This window comes from Lipotes vexillifer, unplaced genomic scaffold (assembly GCF_000442215.2).
Source record: "Lipotes vexillifer unplaced genomic scaffold, Lipotes_vexillifer_v1.1 scaffold648, whole genome shotgun sequence".
Lineage (NCBI taxonomy): Eukaryota > Metazoa > Chordata > Mammalia > Artiodactyla > Lipotidae > Lipotes > Lipotes vexillifer.
In genome coordinates, this window is record NW_006797096.1 from 1,668,928 (window position 1) to 1,689,764 (window position 20,837).

Here is a 20,837-nt window from a genome sequence, read left to right on the forward strand (position 1 = left end):
CACTCTGAGACCTACCCTGCTGGCAGACATGACACATTCCCCTGCAGAACTCTACTTCAAATATGCATGTATAATAAAAGCTAAATATTGTTATGTTTGGAATACATAAACACTTGGAACAAATGAAAAAAAATAGAAAATCTCAGCAAAGAAACAGAAGATACAAAAGAACAAAATGGAAATGTAACCCACTGCCCCAGCAGAAGCACTGTCAGAATTTCTCTGTAATGAGATAACACCTGAGGGGTGCTACCTGTCCTATCTGACTGCCTCCTTGATTCTGGAATATTTTCCTCTAACAGGTGAAATACACATGGGAGGTCAAGAACATTTTTATATGGAAACCCAAAGCATGCTTGTTGTTCCCAAAGGAGAGGATCAAGAAGTTGATGTCTACGTGTCCACACAGTTTCCCAAATACATACAGGTAATGTGGGGACCATTATGCAGGGGACATGGCTAAGTGGTTTCTGTCAACAAGACATACCAAGAACAATTTAGGACATTTTAGAAACTGAAGGAGTTTGGAATACTAATAGCCATATCCATGTGGGTATTAATAACCATACAACTTTAAAACTTTTAAGATAGTATTATGAAAGTAATGGCCTTCTTTTTGTGGATCTGTAACTTTAAAATCAGTTATGGGATTAGCCGGTCTCTTTTTCTATACTCTTGGCACTGTTAAGAACACGAAAGAAATGATGACTATAGTCAACACTGCTGTATTATGTGTGAAAGTTGTTAAGAAACAGATCCTAAGAGTTCTTGTCACAAGGAGAAATTTTTTTCTTTTAATTGTATCTATATGAGATGGTGGATGTTAACTAGACCTATTGTGGTAATCAATATATGTAAATCAAACCATCATGCTGTGTACCTTAAACTTATACAGTGATGTATGTCAATTATTGCTCAATAAAACTGGAAAAAAAACCCAAAAATTTAACAAAGGAAGGCCTGCCCTCCAAAACTTACAGTCACCTAACTCACATGAAGCAATTAGGAAATAGTATTGGGCAGAATGCAACCAGCAAAGTCAGAATTTACATAGGTGGAAGAATTAAGGGAATGGAGGTTTGTGAAGCCCGGGAATCATCCAGGAAGTGTCATGAATATGAAGTCTTAAGCTGGGATTTACTGTGGGAATGAGGTTTGCCTAGATGGTGAGAGGAGAAGCCATTTCCAGGGAGTTCCACACCACGATCAAATGCCACTCATTCGTTCATTTATTCATTCACTTGTCGCTTCTGCAAACACTTTTTGCCTGTGTCCTATATGCCAGGCAGCATGTGTGTAAAGAAGGAGGAATAGTATGAAGACTGCCCAAGCTGGATGTGCCTGGGGTGGCTAGTTTAAGCATCAGGGTGAAAGTAAGGGGAACAAACACTGGGGTCTTGATTCAGTAGGTCACAAGGAGCCAGTGTCATTACCAGAGCAAGTAGGATTGTGGGAATGTGGAGAATGAGGCCTCTTGGAAGGTGGAACACTAAGAAGGATCAGGCGAATTCCATTCCATTCCTGTTGTGCCTCTCACTCCCTGTGTGACATTGGTCCCATCACTTCATTCCTCTTGGGCTCCCCACGTATAAAAATGAGTTATTAAGACCTAATGACCTGGACTTCCCTGGTTGCGCAGTGGTTAAGAATCCACCTGCCAATGCAGTGGACATGTCTTCAAGCCCTGGTCCAGGAAGATCCCACATGCCACAGAGCAACTAAGCCCGTGCACCACAACTACTGAGCCTGCGCTCTAGAGCCCGCATGCCACAACTACTGAGCCTGCGCACCTACTGAGCCCGTGCTCTGCAACAAGAGAAGCCACCACAATGAGAAGCCCAAGCACCGCAACGAAGAGCAAGCCCCGTGCCTCGCGCGCCACAACTAGAGAAAGCCCGCGTGCAGCAACAATGACCCAACGCAGCCAAAAATAAAAAAATAAAAGTAAGAACAAATAAATAAATAAATTTATAACAACAACAACAAAAAAGACTTAATGACCTCAAACATTAGGATGGCAAGGAAGAGCAAGGCCTACATCCAGGGAAGACCCACCAGCCAACTGAATCCGAATGGAGGGTGAGGAGTGCTCGTTCTCCAGTGGAGACAGTGGTGTTCAGGGAAACGACCCAGTCTGAGAGAGGCTTGGAAGGCCATGAAATCGCACTGCTGCAGGAAACATATCCCTAGCGGTTAGTCTGAAAAGGATACCTTGGGTGTAGTTCATGGGGAAAAAATTTTTTTTAATTTTATTATCACAAAAATATCTCATTGATATTGGAAGGACTACTTAATATTAATGATAGTTTTGGTGCTGTCATTACAGCTGAATACTACAGAGATCAGCATGGATGCATGCTTAGGTTACTGGAAATCATCCCTTTATTTAGTATAACCACGCAATTTGTGTATCATGTACAACATTAAGGAATCAAAATGTGTAAGGACTATTCCCACTCCCTTGCTGCAGATGGGTCAGATTAATGAGAACTGTTATCATTTGCAGGACATAGTTGCTTCAACCTTGAAGCTCCCAGCTAACAAGGTCATGTGTCATGTAAAGCGTGTTGGCGGGGCTTTCGGGGGGAAGGTGATGAAAACTGGCATCATGGCAGCCATCACCGCATTTGCTGCAAACAAGTAAGTGGAGAAAATCTGTTAAGTAGACTAAAAATAAAGTGAGGTCACATTGAATATTTTCAGTATTGCAGTTAAGGAGGAAGAATCTGGGTCAAGGTTATTTAAAATCACATATAATATACAAATATACAAACAAGCTGCCAGCATATTACAACTTCTTTATTTTATATTGTCAAACTACATACTATAAAAACAAAAATGAGAATCAATTACTGAAAAGAGTAAAAACCACAGTAAAATATATAATACCTGGAGAGTAGACAGAAGCAGATCCTGAAAGGGTGGGGTTACTTGTCCTTAGCACCTGTATATCTACATAGGTCAGTTCAATCTTTTGAGGTAGACATATCTATCTATATATCTACACCTATACATATCTCAAAAGGTTTATATACATATAGATAGATATAAATGTGTATCTCAAAAGTTGTGTGTGTGTGTGTGTGTATATTTTTCCCCCTTAATTTAAATGGAAAATTTGCTTCTGTTATGCTAACCTTTACTTATAGTACCATTTTCCTTTAAGGGTGTCAGAATATAACCATAGGAAATTGTTTTTGGAACAGACACACCTAGGAGGCTTAATTTCTTTGCTAAGTAATGTATGTCAGTTCCTCTGCCCCATGACACAAAAAGACCTTCATTCCAGACCTGTCCTATCAGGGAATACTTGGCAGTCAGACACCACTTGAGTTCCTCCATTTGTAACCAGCTATAATGTGGCCTTGGGACTGTTTGCCTATCATGGAGGTGATTATCACAGTGGGAAATAACCCCAAAGCAATACCCCGGAGCCTTGGGCCCTTGCATAAGTAGTGAGTGCCAGGCACTGTGCCCTGACCCAAAGGAAGAGGAGGTCACTGGTGTATGCCTGAGAGCAGCACAGCCTGGGCTCAGGGAGTCACTCTGCTGTTCTGCAGTGTGTGTGGACGCCACCAGGCTCTCACTAGGAGTTACATAAACCCTAGATAATACCTGTTAGGTTAAAGAGTTTACCTCTCCCAATTTTTTTTTTCTCTTTTCCTGTTTTAGGCATGGTCGTGCAGTCCGCTGCATTCTGGAACGAGGAGAAGACATGTTAATAACTGGAGGCCGCCACCCTTACCTTGGAAAGTATAAAGTGAGTAGAAGGATGGGGGATTTATGTTGTAAATATAACATTACAGAAATGCAGAGGGCAGCATCTGGCTACTCTCTACTGGGGAATTACAGTGAGCAAATCAACAAATTGTGCATCACACTTTCTCTTCCTTGTGCTAACTGATTACTGGCTGGTTCAGTGAAGCTTTTCTGCTTTCCTCAAAGATACCAGTTTGTGGTAAAAGTATGAACTGGTATTGGCTGCTACAGAGCGCATAGCTGAAAAACACGTGAGTATATACATACGTCCATGAAAGTGGATCTGATAACCACACTATTCCCACAGTTTTATACGTGGGAGGTAAAAACAGAATAATTTCTGTAATAATAATGTTATGCGAAATTGCAAATGCTTGCCAACAGCTTCCTCATTTATCAATATGTCAGAGGTATTTTGGTAAAACTCTGTACCAGAAATTCCTAATTCCTAGAAAAGTTTCTGTAGCAGAAAATAAGTATTCTTTTGCTTTATAAGAAATGTTTACTTGTCAGAATGGGCTAACTGCTCGAACAACTAAAAACTCTCTGGGACTTAGACCTTTTTTGTGTTAATTCTTGCTCAAGTAACAGCCCAGTGTAATCAGAGGAGGGTGGGAGGAGGGCAGAGAACAGGAGAGAACCCTGCTACACAGAATCACTCATGGACTCAAGCTTTTTCCATCTAGTAACACCACCATCCTCCCCTCAGACCGCACTGTTGAATATGGAAGCCACTAGGCACATACGGCTATTTAAATTTAAATCTACTAAGTTAAATGAAAGTTAAAATTCAGTTCCAGGGCTTCCCTGGTGGCGCAGTGGTTGAGAGTCCGCCTGCTGATGCAGGGGACGCGGGTTTGTGCACCGGTCCAGGAAGATCCCACATGCCACGGAGCGGCTGGGCCTGTGAGCCATGGCCGCTGAGCCTGTGCGTCCGGAGCCTGTGCTCTGCAACGGGAGAGGCCACGGCGGTGAGAGGCCCGGGGACCGCAAAAAAAAAAAAAAAAAAACAATTCAGTTCCACAGTTGCATTAACTATATTTCAGGTGCTCAATAATCACCTCTGGCTAGTGGCTGCCATATAGGACATGCAAATAGAGAATATTGCCATCATCACAGGAAGTTCCATTGGTTAGCACTGCCCTAAAGACTCTTTGTCCTCCACTGGATTTTCTGCAGAGGGCAGCAGACAAGGGAAGGGAAGGGAAGAGAGGGAGAAGAGGGTTGTGTGGGAGATGTTTTGAGCACCAGACCTGGAAGTGGTGGTCCTTGCTTTAATCGACACATTATTGGCTAGCACTTTGCCACCTAACTGCAAGGGGGCATGGGAAATGTAGTCTTCCTGCATGCCCAGGATGAAAGACAACAGGATTTGTTGAACACATCACATCGTTTCTACCACAACTGGTGTACCTGCATACATGTTGTTAGAAGATAACGAATGTATCTATTTCAACTTACATTCACCCTAAGCTATATTTTGAATTGGGTTTAGTGCAACATAGATTTATTAGAGCAAACTTTGTCCTGAAGGAGGCCACATTTTAGCCGTTGAAGGGGAAATAAGACTTATACATATGAAGTCATTATGAAAACATAATAATCTCAGGTTAAAGGAGGAGATGCACATAGTAAAACTATGGGGAGAGATGAATATGAGTTGGAGTGTGTACAGGAAACTTCTTAGAGAAGGTGAAATGTAAATGACCTTCAAGAATGGATTGGCAGAAAGAAGGCATACCAGGTGGGGGGAATAGTAGCAGCATAAATGCAGAGGTGGGATACATGTGACCTGTTTGATAGGGGCAGGAGTAAGGAGAGAAGGGGAATTAGAGCACAGAGCGCTTACTGGAAAGTAATGGGAAATAAGATGGGTTGGGTTAGGTGATGCCAGACTCAGAGTGGCCTGAGAATCCCAGGATGGGGGGTTAAACTTGATCTCATAAGATACAGTGAGACTGAGTAAATGCTTGACCAGTCAAGTGTCATAACCAAACATGGGCGCTTTGAGGGGGAGAGTATGATGGCACTGGGCAGGACGGCCTAGCGAGGAGGGAGGACGCAGACCACCTGGAGGCAGCTGATGCTTTCAGACATGAAGCAGTTGGGGTCTGGCTACGATAGGAAGATGTAGAAAAAGAGATGGGTCCAAGAGCTATTATAAAATAAAATAGAATTCGATGACAAACTTAGCAAAATATAATGGAGAATAAAAACCACAAACGTGCCTTGGAGGTTTCTGATAGAAAGAGCCAAGTTGGAAGGAGGAAACAGTCTAGACGGACAGGAATGAGTTTATTTGTGTGTTTGGAGAAGAAGTGACAGTGGGACATTTAAAAGTGGAAATGTCCTTCATCGATATGGGACTTTATTGAAAAGACTGGATTATAAGTTACAGAAACCGTCAGCGTAGTGATGATTAAAACCTTGAGAAAATAATGTGTTCTGATGGAGGGTAGTATGAGGACAGAAGATGATATTAATAATATTTACAGTAGTATTATTTAGGATACTTGCTAGGTTTCAGTCACTGGCTTATGATTTTCCCTGTATTACGTTACTTATTGCCAGGTCACAGATAGTCAGAGAGGTTATATGACTTGCCCGAGATCACAGAGTGGGTTAAGTGGCAGAACCAGGTTTCAGACTTAAACTGCTGAATTCATAGTTCATGCCCTTGACTTCGGTTTGAATTTGGTTCCAGTCAACAAAAATCATTAAAATAAACTTTACTTTTATTATTATTATTATTTTTTTGGCTACGCCACATGGCTTGCAGGATCTTAGTTCCCCGATCAGGGATTGAACCCGGGCCCCGGCAATGAAAGCACAGAGTCCTAACCACTGGATCACCAGGGAATTCCCAAAATGAACTTTAATAAGCTCAGAAATATTGAATACATCTTAAAAGCAAGGAAGATATTTATTTAAAAGACCTCCAGCAACACAAAATGCTGCTGAGAATTGTGATGAAATTGGGCCCTATGAGAAAAATGTGCAGAGTCCATTATGTGCAGGCCACCAGATTTGGAGATTAGAAGATCACTGGCTTTAGGGGAAAAGGTTTTGGTGGAAATATGAGGATGGGAGTCAGAATTCAAGAACTTATGGCGAGAATAAGAGGTCAAGAAATATGCAGTTGATTTGCTTTAGGAGGAGAAAAAAGATTGAACAGTAGTGACAGATTAAACAGGAGCATTTTTTTGTGTGTTTGTTTTGCTTTTATATCTTTCTCTATCCTTCCTTTTTTATTGTTATTATTTTTATTTGTGGTAAAATACACATAACATAAAATTTACTATCTTAACCATTTTTAAGTGTACAGTTCAGTGGCATTATTAAGTACAGACACATTGTTGTGCAGTCATCACCATCCATCTCTGGAATTCTTTTCACCTTGCAAAACTGAAACTCTGTACCCGTTAAGCAATAACTCCCCATTCCTTCCTCTCCCAACAGCCCCAGGAAACCACCATTCTACTGTCTGTCTTTGTGCATTTGACTACTTTGGGTGCCTCACATAAATAGAACCATACAGTGTTGGTCCTTTTGTGACTGACTTATTTCACTTAGCATAATGTCCACAAGTTCATCCATGTTGTAGCATGTGTCAGAATTTTTTCCTTCCTTTTTTTTGGCTGAATAATATTCCATCATATGTATATGCCATGTTTTGTTTCTCCACTCATTTATTAATGGACACTTGAGTTGCTTCTACCCCTTGTGAATAATGCTGCTGTGAACATAGGTATACATATATCTCCCTGAGATCCTTCCTTTGGATACCCAGCTGCACTGTTTTACCTTCCCACCAAGAGTGCACAAGGGTTCCAGTTTCTCCACATCTGCACCAACACTTATTGTTTTGTTTCTATTTTTGGGTTTTTTTTTTTTTTTTGCTATAGTAGCTATTCTAATGGATGTGAGGTGGTATCTATGGTTTTGATTGGCATTTCCCTAATTATTAGTGTTGCTGAGCATCTTTTCATGTGCTTGTTACCCATTTTGTATATTTTCATTGGAGAAGTGTCTGTTCAAGTCCTTTGTCTACTTTTTAATCAGGTTGTTTGTGGCTTTTTGTTGTTGAGTTGTAGGAGTTCTTTATACATCCCAGATATTAACCCCTTATCAGATATATGGTGTGCAAATATTTTCTCCCATTCTCTGGATTGCCTTTTCACTCTGTTGATTGTATCCTTTGATACTGGGAAGTTTTAAATTTTGATATAGTCCAATTTATCTATTTTTTCTTTTGTTGCTTATGCTTTTGGTGTCTTATCCAAGAAATTGTCAAATCTAATGTCATAAAATTTTTCATCTATATGTAGAGGGTTCACAAGTGACAGAGTAAACTTTAGAGAGACTTGGTCCCCAGAACCAGTATCAGAGGTCCATTCTCTTTCCCCAGGCTGGATTCATGAATGATGGCAGAATCTTGGCCCTGGATGTGGAGCATTATAGCAATGGAGGTGCCTCCCTGGATGAGTCATTACTTGTAAGTGTTTTAATGAGTAAATTCACATTCTGGAAAGTGTTACGTAAAATTATTTAATTCAGAAAAATGTTCAGTAGTTAAATAATATTTAATTATAAAAGCGTAAAGATTCGCTATGCAGGGAGGAAGTAGACTCATGTTACTTACTGGTGCCCCCAGGGTGAGCCCAGAGATACTGGCTAAGTCTGCATCTGTGTGTTATCTCCGTGTTTCCCAAACTTAGAGCTCTTTTTCCAGATGCAAGCATTAGACCTTCACCTTGACCCCACTCATGTTTTGAAGTGGATAATTCTTTGCTGTAGGGCTGCCCTGTGCACTATAAGATGTCCCTCAGTATCATTGGCTTCTATTCAGTATGTGTCAGTGGCGCAGCTACCCTCCAGACCTAACAACCCAAAATATCTCCAGACATTGGCAAATGTCCCAGGAAGGAAGAGGGGAAAATTGCCCCTGGTTGAGAACAAATGCATTAGGCCAAATACCAACATTTTTTTTCCTGTTTTTCAGGATATTTTATTCTGTAAACTGAGAGAGAGAGTCTACATTCTGTAGACTGAGAGGGCCTATGAATGCTTCAAAGGCTTCTGGAAATTTTTAAAACCTGGGGAAAAATGCATTAGCCCAAATGTGAAAATGTAAAAGTAATGATTTCAAAAAAAATTATTCAAATCTTTAAAAATCATTTTACAGTAAAAATGCATTTAATTTGAGACATGGGTCAAGGTTAGCATGTTTGATGTGACGTAGGTCATTTCTGGCCTGATTTTGGTCCGAAGTCTCAGGATGGTAAAACAGGTGCAGAAGGATGAGCGCTCATCACATCAACTCTGGATTTTTTCCCCAGATGATAGAGATGGGACTTCTGAAAATGGAAAATGCCTACAAGTTTCCCAACCTGCGCTGTCGGGCGTGGGCGTGCAGAACCAACCTTCCGTCCAACACGGCTTTGCGAGGGTTTGGCTTTCCTCAGACAGGGCTGATCACCGAATCCTGTATCACGGAAGTTGCAGCCAAATGCAGGTTGTCTCCTGAGAAGGTAAAACTGAATTAGTTTCACAGACAAAAGATAGTGAATTGTAGAGGTGGGAGGGCCACTGGGAGTCTTCGTGTTGAGGAATTTGTGGTCCATAGGGGCTACATGATTTGCCGGAGATAACCCCGCTAACTAGTTAATACAGAGCAGGACTCCAGAGTTCAGGGGTCCCTGTCTTACTCGGGCTCCTCAAAAATCCTGGGGCAGAGGGTACTGAGAAGTGAGCTCTGGATTCACTGTTAGTGAGAAGTCTCCATGGGTTAGAAGTATAACTGCTACTAATAAGTTCTGTCAAACCCTTCTTTCCTCTGCTTCCTTAACATCTTAGGGAGCTGTCATCTGAGTCATTTCAGTTACTAAAATGGCCTCCTTTCTGTTCTCTAAGTCTTGGTCCCAGTTTCATTCATTAACAAGCTCGGTTCCCTTCCCAGGATCCTGGAGTAGAGTTAGGGTAGGCAGAAGGTGTGCCCTCTGCCCCCTTCTCCCTCCCATGAGGACCAGGGAAAACAGACAGCATCTCCCCAGCTGACTTCTCCCAGCAAGCTCTCTGTCCTCTTCTTGGTTAGATGAAGCCACTTTTCAAGTATGTTGTCTCTGGGCTCCATTTCTGCCAGCCCTGTCAGAAATCGACAGTCCCCTGCAAGCATTAAATCTCCAACTGACCCTCAGCTGGCCCCTCACGCAGCATCCCCTGAAGCCCACGCCTCTTGGCCCCATGCTGCAGCCATCCATGGAAAGCCCCAGTCCCTGATTCATCTACCTCCTTCCCCCGCCAGCACTAGAATTTGTGACCATAGGCAGGAGCCATCATCTTTATGTCTCTTGAACTTGAGGGGGGGGCCCTTGCCCCTCCCTTCCTGGCTGTCTCACCATGGCCTCTTTCCCAGATGTGCTGTCACATTGGTACCACTAGGAGGAGGATCAGCTAATGACCTCCCTTCATCCCCAGAGAAGATGGAGGAGAGAGTAGCCATCCTTCAAAACACCACAGCAGGGGGCTTCCCTGGAGGCGCAGTGGTTGAGAGTCCACCTGCCGATGCAGGGGACATGGGTTCGTGCCCCAGTCCGGGAAGATGCCACATGCCGCGGAGCAGCTGGGCCCCCTGAGCCATGGCCGCTGAGCCTGCGCATCTGGAGCCTGTGCTCCACAACGGGAGAGGCCACAACAGTGAGAGTCCCACGTACCACAAAAAAAACAAAAAACAAAAAATACCACAGCAGGGATTTCCCTGGTGGTCCAGTGGTTAAGATCCACACTCCCAATGGAGGGTGTCTGGGTTTGATCCCTGGTCAGGGAACTAGGTGCCACATGCCGCAACTAAAGATCCCGCGTGCTGCAACTAAAGATCCCGTGTGCCACAACTAAGACCCAGCATAGCCAAATAAATAAATAAATATTTTTTAAAACCCCCCGAAAACAACAAAAAAAACACCTTCCCCAAAATGGCACAGCTCACTAATTTCCAGTCATCCTTTTATAATGATCTGGGACTTTTTGGAGGGGGAGATGGGAAGAAGATATGTCTGTAATGACCCCTGTCAGCTTGGGGAGAGGGCTGGCTTCAACTGCTGAGAGTTTTCTCAGCTGAGAATGTGAAGTACTTGACCTTTTGTTCTCAGCTGGGTGCCTTCGTCACCAATTTCTGGGAATTCAGGAAGAATTCTACTCTGCTTCAGACATCCTAGGATAGAATCACTTAATGGGCTTTTCATCCTAGTTATGGGCTATATTTAAACAAACTTTCATAGTTTCCTGTTTGGAAGTGAGTGGTCTTCTCTTGCCTCAGCATCTGAAAATTGAAATCACACGGATCATGTAGCCTGGAATTAAATTCAGCATTACCTTTCAACAGATACTCACAAGTACAACTGGAATTAAGAGTCCACAGTGTACCTGGACTGCACTGTTGAGTTATATAAGAAATATGAGGAAAGGAGTCCTTCCTCTGAACTTACACGAGAGCAGCATCGAAGGCATATAAGTGCTAACACATTTGATAGAGGCTCTGAGTAGAGGAAGAGGAAGATGTTATGTGTTGGGAAAGACTTCAGCAAGGAGTAGATTGAACTCAGTTTGGGTTTTCTATGATGAGCAGAATTTGACTAGGAGGATGGTGGGTGGGAGAGACTGTCTGCCTAGTGCCCCACCAACCCTTTTGATGTCCTTCTCTTTTGTAGGTCCGCACGATAAACATGTATAAGGAAATTGATCAAGCACCCTACAAACAAGAGGTTAATGCCAAGAACCTGATCCAGTGTTGGAAAGAATGCATGGCCATGTCTTCCTACGCCCTAAGGAAAGCAGCCGTAGAAAAATTCAACTCGGAGAACTGCTGGAAGAAGAAGGGGCTGGCAATGGTCCCCCTGAAGTTTCCTGTCGGCCTTGGATCAGTTGCTGCCGGTCAGGTAAGTTCTCCAAACAGACAAATCAAAAGTTGTTGAGGGGCTTCCCTGGTGGCGCGGTGGTTGAGAGTCCGCCTGCCGATGCAGGGGACACGGGTTCGTGCCCCGGTCCAGGAAGATCCCACATGCCGCGGAGCGGCTGGGCCCGTGAGCCATGGCCGCTGAGCCTGTGTGTCCGGAGCCTGTGCTCCGTAATGGGAGAGGCCGCAACAGTGAGAAGCCCGGGTATTGAAAAAAAAAAAAAAAGTTGTTGAGGAAACTTTCTATTAAGGTGGATTAGCCATATGGTTGCAATATCTAATTGTCCAACTTCCCCAAAGATGTGCTCCGTCCAACTAGTTTTTCTCCAGAGGAGACAAGAGCTACTTTGCCCACTTCCCCAGGGTTGGTGACAAGCATTCTTGCTGGGAAATTGGGAGACCCAGCACCTATTCCTGGCCTTGGAATTGAACAGCTGAATTAGCTCACTGTGGGCCCATATCACTTAAGTAATAAATAAGGGTGGGGACCAATGACCCCCAAGAATCCTCTTCAGCGGCCCTGATTCTGTGAGATAGAAACAGGAAATGGAATAGTAACAAGAAGCTGCAAGGCACTTGGTGCTCCTCCCATTTTTGGTGGGCTGGGGAAAATTACATCCAGAAAAATAAATCATTTAAATATCCTTTCAAACAATCATAGAAGTTTTTTTTCACTTTATAGCCGTTAAAGGTATCACGGGGAGGACTGAAAATCTCTTCTTTTTTTTTTTTTTTAATAAATTTATTTATTTATTTTTGACTGTGTTGGGTCCTGTTGCTGCACCTGGGTTTTCTCTAGTTAGGGCGAGTGGAGGCTACTCTGTTGCGGTGCGCAGGCTTCTCATTGCGGTGGCTTCTCTTGTTGCGGAGCACGGGCTCTAGGTGCATAGGCTTCAGTAGTTGCAGCACATGGGCTCAGTAGTTATGGTGCACGGGCTTAGCTGCTCCGCGGCATGTGGGATCTTCCCAGCCCAGGGCTCGAACCCGTGTCCCCTGCATCGGCAGGCGGATTCTTAACCACTGCACCACCAGGGAAGTCCTGAAAATCTATTCTTGTTGTTTACTTTCTTTAATTGATTAAATGAATTCCCTGCTCGGTTGCTAAACCTCACTTGCAGGTTCCACCTCTTCATTCTTGAGTGGAACTTACCCCGGACAGCTGGTGGTCTTTATTGTCACTCATTGTACAGCAGAGACGTGGGAACCCTGTTCCCTATGTTCTGACTTGTCCGTATGTGTATCTATACATACATGTGGATGAGGTGGCAGAGCCCTCAAAACTGTAGTCACTCCCCTTCACAGAGTTCACGCCTTTGGCTGAACCGTGAAGAAGGTACGGCAGGTGTGTGTTTTGAGCGCTGGCAGAATAGGGGTAAGTGGGGGTGGGGCCGTGAAGAGCACTAGTGTGTAGGCCGTGTGATGGGGAGGCCAGGAAAAGCAGGCAGGAAGGCCCTTCCCCCATTTCCACACCCATCATTCACCCATCTATCCTGACTCAGCCTCGATGAAATCACCAGAACGTTTTCATGCAGCTTTGATTGTAGGTGGGTTAACGCAGAGGGGCATATAACAGCACAGTGGTGATCTGAGTGCAGCCTTCCTATGCCTCTCCTGTTTACGATGGCAAAACAGCACAGATGTTGTTTAGTCATCTGCCTGCAATTTACTCAGATGAGAGAGTCAAGAGGCTGTGGTTGAGGAATAAAGGCAAAAACAAGGTTATTAAAAAGGAAAGGAAGGGGGAAAACTATCCCTAGGAAAGGGTTAGCGAGCAGTGACTCTTTGTATATAGTTTTGGGGCAAACTGATTAGCCAGCGGCCAGCAAAGAGGTCAGTCTGGGCCATCTGTCCTTGAGTACACCGACCAGGATCATGCAGAAAACAATTTCCATTGTATATGAATCTTCTGGAAATTTGGGGGCGTTAGGCTGTGGGTAGACATGGCAGGCTGTCTCTATTCAATGGTTGCCATTACTTAATACCTGGCCTCCACAGGAGACTAGGTGTGTCCCATTTCCCTCATCAGAAATTTCTCAAAAAGTAGATAAAAATTAATGATAATTACTGAGCACCTACTATGTTGTAAGTTCTTTTAGATTTTATCTCATTCAGCCCTCAGGGCAACCTATAAGATTTGTAACCTTATGTTAATGATGAGAAACTGAGGCTCAGAGAGCTTAAGTAACTTGTCCAAAGTCCCACAGCTGGTGAGAGGCGGGGCCGGTGCTAGAACTCAGGTCTCAGAGGCTCCAGAAGCTGTGCTTTGTCAGCTACATCAAGCTGCTTCCCCATAGCACCTTCTAGGGGGAACAGAGGTGGGATTCAGCTCAGCTGGGAAGAAACTAGACAACAGCCAGCAGCACAAATTCATTCTCAAAGGCTCCTGAGAAGCTCTCCCCACCACCACCATCCCCTCCCATCCTTCCCTGTAAACCAGCCTCTGTGCTTAAAACATTTGCTTAGGGCTGAATTGCAGAGTTGAACTGAGGAGTTTGAGATCACTCAGGCTGCTTTCTGGAAGCCATACGCTGAAAGCCTCTGTTCTGAAGCAAACCAGATAGAGGGGGGAACTAGAGCACCTTCTGTGTCTACGGCCCTAGGCTGGGTGATTTGCAATTTCCCACTTGATTTAAGCCCTATCTCCCCTCTGTTGGCTGGTGTGATTCTGTTTCATAGAAGGGGGAGCTGAAGCCCACAGAGGTCCGCTCTCCTACGGAAGGACATCCAACTAGTGAGTGGTAGAACAAGGACTTGACTTCAGGACTGTGCTCCCAACAGCTGAGGGTGTCAAACATGCCTCACCTGCATTATGTTTAATTCCTAGACAGAGCACTGAAGTGCGCACAGTATCTAATGAACCTCTGTATTCCCAGTGCCTTCATACGGCACCTGGCACAGAAGAGGAACTCAAATGTTTGAATGGCTGAGACATTTTGGGAATCTGTTGGGTCAAAGCTCATGTCTCACCAACACCAGCAGTCATTGCTTGAGAACTTAAATTTCACAGACTAAGTTCCAAGTTTATATTGGAGAACTATCTGTTCCCACGTGCCAGTTGTGCTGATTTCGCAGATGCAGCTTTGCAGAATTATCTTTTCTGGCGCTAACAATGAGCCATCCGGTGGTGCCACTTAACTGAACCGAATTCGACATTTTAAGTGGCCCAAGAAGACTGCAGCAGCACATGAGACAAGTTACTCAGCAGTCTCGGACAGAAATGCTGCCCTGGACACACAGGCAGAGCGCTGCTGCCAGCGGGGTCACACGTGATGAAATGCACAATCCACTGTACTTGTAGTTCAATCACATGTGCCAGCTACGCATTTCACCCACAGGCAACTTCTGAATTGCTGGCAGAGCCAAGGAGGCCAAATATAGTGTCTACAAGCTTAAGGAACAGATTAAATGGCTATGCTGTTGCCAATTCAGTTATCAAACTTTTATTGAGTACTTACTACTCATGAGTTACTATGTTGCTTTGCAAAGGATGCCTTAGGACATGGACTTCCCTTTCAGGGGGCTTACATTCCAGCAGAGTACAAAGAGGTGCCATAGAATGGAGTCCAGGAGCAGCCGCTGCAGCTGGCATCCCCTGCCGTCTGGTGCATAAACCCTGGGCAGCCCGCCCCGGGTGCTCTGTAGAGGGTATCACTCCTTATCTTTATTGTTTAGAGAATAAATGACCAGGAGCATAAGACAGTGTTTCCAGGACTGATATGTCAACATACAGTAAAACATGCTCTGCTGGATCTCCCCAAGGCACTTGGATATGATTATTATGGCAACGATGCCTTTCCTAAGGTTCTAAGATTCTCCCTTGGGCTGTGAGTGTATGTGCCTTTGTCCTCAGAGAAAGTGCTCCTATGTCCCCATTTTCTCAATACATCCCTAGTTTATACCAGCTGACCAGGTAAATAGAGCCCATTTTCACTGTCAAAGTGCCTGATTTGGAATGCTAGAGGCTTCTGCTTGTCATTTGCTAGAGTAGTGTGAACCTTTGGATGCCAGTAAAGAGGCAGCTCTCCAAGTGTGGTCCATGGCCCGCAGGTGGCTCTAAAGGTCCTGCTGGGGGCAAAGAATCGATCTAGGAATGCACTCGTTTCCTTGGGCATATCTGGTGATTGACATGCAGTTCCTTTGACTTTCACTTCTGACCAGGGTTGTTTATAAGTGAGTAAAGCAAGGCTTAAAAATTTTAGCTTCATTAAATGGAAATTAGCTTGTTACCAGAATTTTCTGAAGACCTGCCTTTACAAATCCTAGATTATTATGCCACTCTGCATAGAAGCTTAGATATTAAGATACCTAGCCGATAGCTTTTAGTGACCCCTGGCTGGCCTAGACTACATCTAAGAGGCTGGCACTTCGCAGTTGAGCAGCAGTAAAGGTGTGCCTTGGAGGCCCCCTGAACCACAGTGGAACCAGTAGAAGCATTTTTCTCTAGGACCATATGCTGTTAATATTGCTCGTATACTGGAGACTCAAAGTAAAGACGCCATTCACGTTTTCTGCAGTCTCCTGGGATATCTCAGTCTCCTGGCCCATCTCCATACCCCCTAGTTTAGCACAAGCAGACTTGGCAAGAAGGCACATTCCTATTGACTGTAAAATATGCTTAGCTTAGAGCCTGGGTGTTTCTGACCGCAACAGCCTTTTACTCTATGTTAGCTGTTTCGTTCCTTCTGTATTCCTGTGGGAGCTGTGCAGCTAGATAAGATTACTTCTAAGTTCTGTTCGAACTCTAAAGCCCTATAACTCTGGGCCAAGATGATTGAGGGTGGGCTTAGCTCACTTTGCAGCAAAAAAGTAATGTCTATCTGCCCCATCTTATTTGGATTTTTATTTTTGCTTCTCTATAACGTACCTACAACTATCGGGATAAGTGTTCATGTAAACAAGTCTTCCTTCTTCCCCAAACTATTGTTAACTATTGTTAACTATTCCCCAAACTATAGTTAACAAAGTTAACTATACTTAACTTTGCATTTAAAACTGATGACACCCTCTCCCCCAAAAAACCCAAGTCCAGATTATTGTTCCACCCTGGGTAGGGGGGATCCTTGAAGGTACCAGTGCGCTTAGCTTTTCTACTGAGGAAATAGTAGCGTAAGCAGCCTAATCCTGCCCCAGACTCACAGCCATCCAGCGACAAGCTGGCCTCTTGTAGGACGATCATGAGGCAGCACCTGTCCCGGCCTTGCCCTGGTTCTGCTCAGTGCTCTCAGGGCAATGGGGAAAGGGTCTGTGTTTATTTTGGCAGATGTGTAAAGGAGGGAGGGGATACTTTACAGGGAAAAGGTTTTCTAATTGACAAGATATGTGATAATGTCAATCAAAAAGATCGTGGCAACTGTTTTCATCTTTTTTGTTTAGGCTGCTGCCCTGGTTCACATTTATCTAGATGGGTCTGTGCTGGTGACTCATGGTGGAATTGAAATGGGGCAGGGGGTCCACACTAAAATGATTCAGGTAAGAATGCAGATAATTGGATTAAGTCGGATGTGTGCTTGTAGATATGTGTATGAGAGAGAAACCTGGAGTGTACATTTTCTGTTCCAAAATATAAAGGATAGGAGACTTTAGCTTTGACTACGTCAACTGCTAAGCTCTTCACAGAAACTGGGTAAACAAGCCAGTTTTGTAACTGACCCTGCTAAAAGAATGTGGTAGAATAGCCTCTGGTTGTCTTACTGCTAAAGAAAGTTGTATGGTCATTTGCTGCTTTCCTTTGGATATATTAACGAATGTGTTGTCTTTTTTGAACCTTTGCTGGGCAATAAAAAGATTTAGAAATTCTGATGTATTGCATTATTTCTTGCCCTTTTTTTTTTTTTTAGGGTTCCCCAACCTTTTATTTTTTATTTATTTTTTTACTTTTTTACATCTTTATTGGAGTATAATTGCTTTACAGTGGTGTGTTAGTTTCTGCTTTATAACAAAGTGAATCAGTTATACATATACATATGTCCCCATATCTCTTCCCTCTTGCATCTCCCTCTTGCCCTTTTTATAGTAAGGACTCTGAACAACTGATAGTATAAAACACATTTGATATTTCTAAACAAACTACCAGTTTTCTTTTCGCTCAATTATTTTAGAATAACTTTTAGCCTCTGTTTCTATTTTGCTAATTATTGTAATATTACAGATTATAAAACATTTGAAAGGCAAACATTATTTTAGAAAACCCTGCACAATTCTACCACTTAGCAATAATCACTGTTTTGGGGGTCTCTCTATTTTGACTTTTTTTCTTTTTCAAAAAATCACTAGCATTCTGTTTATATAATTTTATGTCCTGGATTTTCACCTGTCCTTATATAGAGTGACCATTTCCTCCTGTCATTAAGAATTCTTTACAGTCATGATTTTTAATGCTGCATGTATATGTCTGTATAATTTATTTAGCCATCCCCAATTGTTGAACACTTCAGTGAACATTTTTGTCCATAAACCTGTGATCACACCAACGATTTTTAAAAAAATAAATTCCAGGAATGGAATTACTGGGTCACAGAATATATCTTAAGTCACTTGACACATGTTACCAAATTGTTTTCCAGAAAGTATCCATCACATTACACCACTACCCAACATTGTACGTTATGGATTGTTTAAAAAAAAATCTTAGATAATTTAATAGAGGAAAGTATCTCATTATTGCTTTAATTTGCATTTTCTGATCATAGAGGTGCTGAATATATGTTTTATTTCATATTATCACTCGCTTGAGAATTGTGTGGTCATACCTGTCCCCCTTTCTGGGGTGAGACTTCCGTGTTTTCCTTATTGGGCTGCCAGAAACCTTTCTGTTCTAAGCCTATGTACTTTGTGTAGGCAGTCTTCTGAAAGCCAGTGATGGGGAGGGCTCTGTATGCCTTATGCCCCTGTCGTAATTGTGGACAAACTCAACTAAGCCATACTGCTAGCAGGAAAGAGAATGTGGAACCAGCTGAGATGAGTACTATGATTTTGCCCCATCATTAAACACAAAGGTAGAACCTAGCAGCCAGCTAAGTCCTTATGTTGGCCAGTGGCACTGGCACCATGTACTTTTAGGATCTCCAGTTGGTGCAGCTGCTTTAACAAAGCCATTGTCCTTTCTCAGAAATGCTCTCTTCCTGGAGCATCTCCAGAAATGTGCATAAGGCATCTCCTCTCTGATGAAGTCAGATTTGCTAGAACGTTGCAGAGTGCAGAGGTAGGAGGGGCCTTGAAGGTGCTGATTTCATGATGATGAAAACATGAAACATTTCTTCCTGCCTTAGCTTGGGGCCTCACCTCCTCTTCCTGGTGCTATTGCACAAAAGAAAGTCATCAAAGAACAAGAAAGTGTGCTTAGGGCTGGGGGGCCAGACTAGCTACAGGGTCTTAGACAAGAGGAACTTCTTGTGGCTGGAAGAATTTGTGGTCCTGCTGCTTGTTCCAGTTGGGCATGGGGGTGTTCCACACACATGCTATCATGTGCTAAGTGCACGGGTCTATGACTAACCAAAGAAAAGTGAAAGAAGATCTCTTCCAAAATCCAGGTGGCAGTCGTGAATTAAGGATGCCATTGTCCAACATCCACCTTCGGGGAACAAGCACAGAAACCGTCCCTAATGCAAACATCTCTGGAGGTTCCGTGGTGGCCGATCTCAATGGGTTGGCAGTAAAGGTAAAAATGGTTGCAGTGGCACCCAAATCATGAACCCCGTCAAGGCTGGAGCTCAGAAGATGTTGCAAATCAACCCAGCTCTCGTCTCCTTCCCACACCCTCTTGGGGAAAACTGCGCCTTCCCCCAGTCGGGGGCTCAGTCAGTGCCAGGACTGGCCACTCTCCCGAGCGGGAGATGCCACCTCCTTTCTCCCTCACTCCTGACAGCTCACTGGTCCCCAAGCCCTATCAGTTCTACTCAGAAATGTCTCTTTCCAGTTCCAGGTTGCAGTACCACGGCTGCTTTGGTTCAAACTCGCGCCTCTTGTCAGGGCCATCGCAAGGCTCTGTCTGTCCACCCCAGTTTCATTGCCTTTCACTCTGGCTTCCTGCAGCCAGGGAAAGCTTTCCCACAAAATAAATCTGACCGTGCTGTGCTTAAAAACAGTGACCGGTGGTTTATCAACAGTTTTTCTGTTAAGTCCTGACCGCTTAGCAGGGCTTACAAGGCCCCCATCCCAGGCGGTCTGTCTTTAAGGCCAGCTCATGCTTCACCCCCAACCCCATGAGACCTTTCACACCACCTCTTTCGGGGTTGGTGTCTTCCTTCTCCATGTACCATGGGCCTCTTAAATAAGCCTATATAACAGCACATAATATTGTGTTTTTGAAATTGTTGTTCTTGTGACATTATGGTCGTAATTTTAACTAAAAAATAATCCCTAGGACGCTTGTCAAACTCTTCTAAAACGCCTTGAACCCATCATCAGCAAGAATCCTGGAGGCACTTGGAAGGACTGGGTAAGAACCACTGTTACTTTGTGTTGTACGTTAGGAAGAAACAGGAGAGAGGAGAGTGAGATGTGTGAATCAAATATCAGTAGAAAGGGCACATTTAAAAGGTACTGCAGTTACATCATGATCAGTAGAAGCCTTCGGCTCTCGGCATGTGGAAATATTATCACAGCATGATGGAGGAACTCCTACATCTGGGACAATTCTCTATTAGAGAAAAGATGGTTCTTGTGTCCAGAACTCTTGTTTTTCATCAAGAATTAATTAATGTTTCTTCCTAAGGAATCTAGGTATTTTCTAGATAATAGCAGTCCATCTATTTGTTCTTTTTGGGGGGTTCCTAAAATTGGAAGATAACACTAGAATCCTTTTATAAAAGTAAAAATCATATAAGCACTCTTTAGACAGAGGAAAACAAGCCATTTGGGTGTATATTCAGCAAGTAGTAGGCACTAAATGGAATGGAAATATTCAACTGCTTCATTTCATCTACCTAAAATCTAACTGGATGAAAAGACACACATTGACACATAAGTCAACTAGGAAACTTTTCAGAGTAACAGGTTCTAAAGTACCAGGTGGTATGGAATGGATACCCACTGAAGGCTGACAGTTCTAGGATGTCAAGTCATATTAAAGCACTGGTCTGGAGGAAATAACATTGGAGAGTCTTGCTTAGAAATCATTCCTGCCATT

General features: G+C 43.5%; 1 protein-coding gene across 1 annotated transcript in view; it reads left to right on the forward strand.

Annotated features, from left to right (window-relative positions):
- The window catches only part of LOC103073473 (aldehyde oxidase 1), an 81,399-nt gene that overhangs the window by 50,506 nt on the left and 10,056 nt on the right, over window positions 1–20,837 (forward strand). The window contains exons 21-29 of the mRNA XM_007469201.1: window positions 303–427; window positions 2,507–2,640; window positions 3,673–3,760; window positions 8,168–8,254; window positions 9,099–9,290; window positions 11,466–11,693; window positions 17,084–17,187; window positions 19,247–19,367; window positions 20,073–20,147. Coding sequence (XP_007469263.1) covers window positions 303–427; window positions 2,507–2,640; window positions 3,673–3,760; window positions 8,168–8,254; window positions 9,099–9,290; window positions 11,466–11,693; window positions 17,084–17,187; window positions 19,247–19,367; window positions 20,073–20,147 — 1,154 coding nt within the window. The remainder of the gene's footprint in view (window positions 1–302; window positions 428–2,506; window positions 2,641–3,672; window positions 3,761–8,167; window positions 8,255–9,098; window positions 9,291–11,465; window positions 11,694–17,083; window positions 17,188–19,246; window positions 19,368–20,072; window positions 20,148–20,837) is intronic.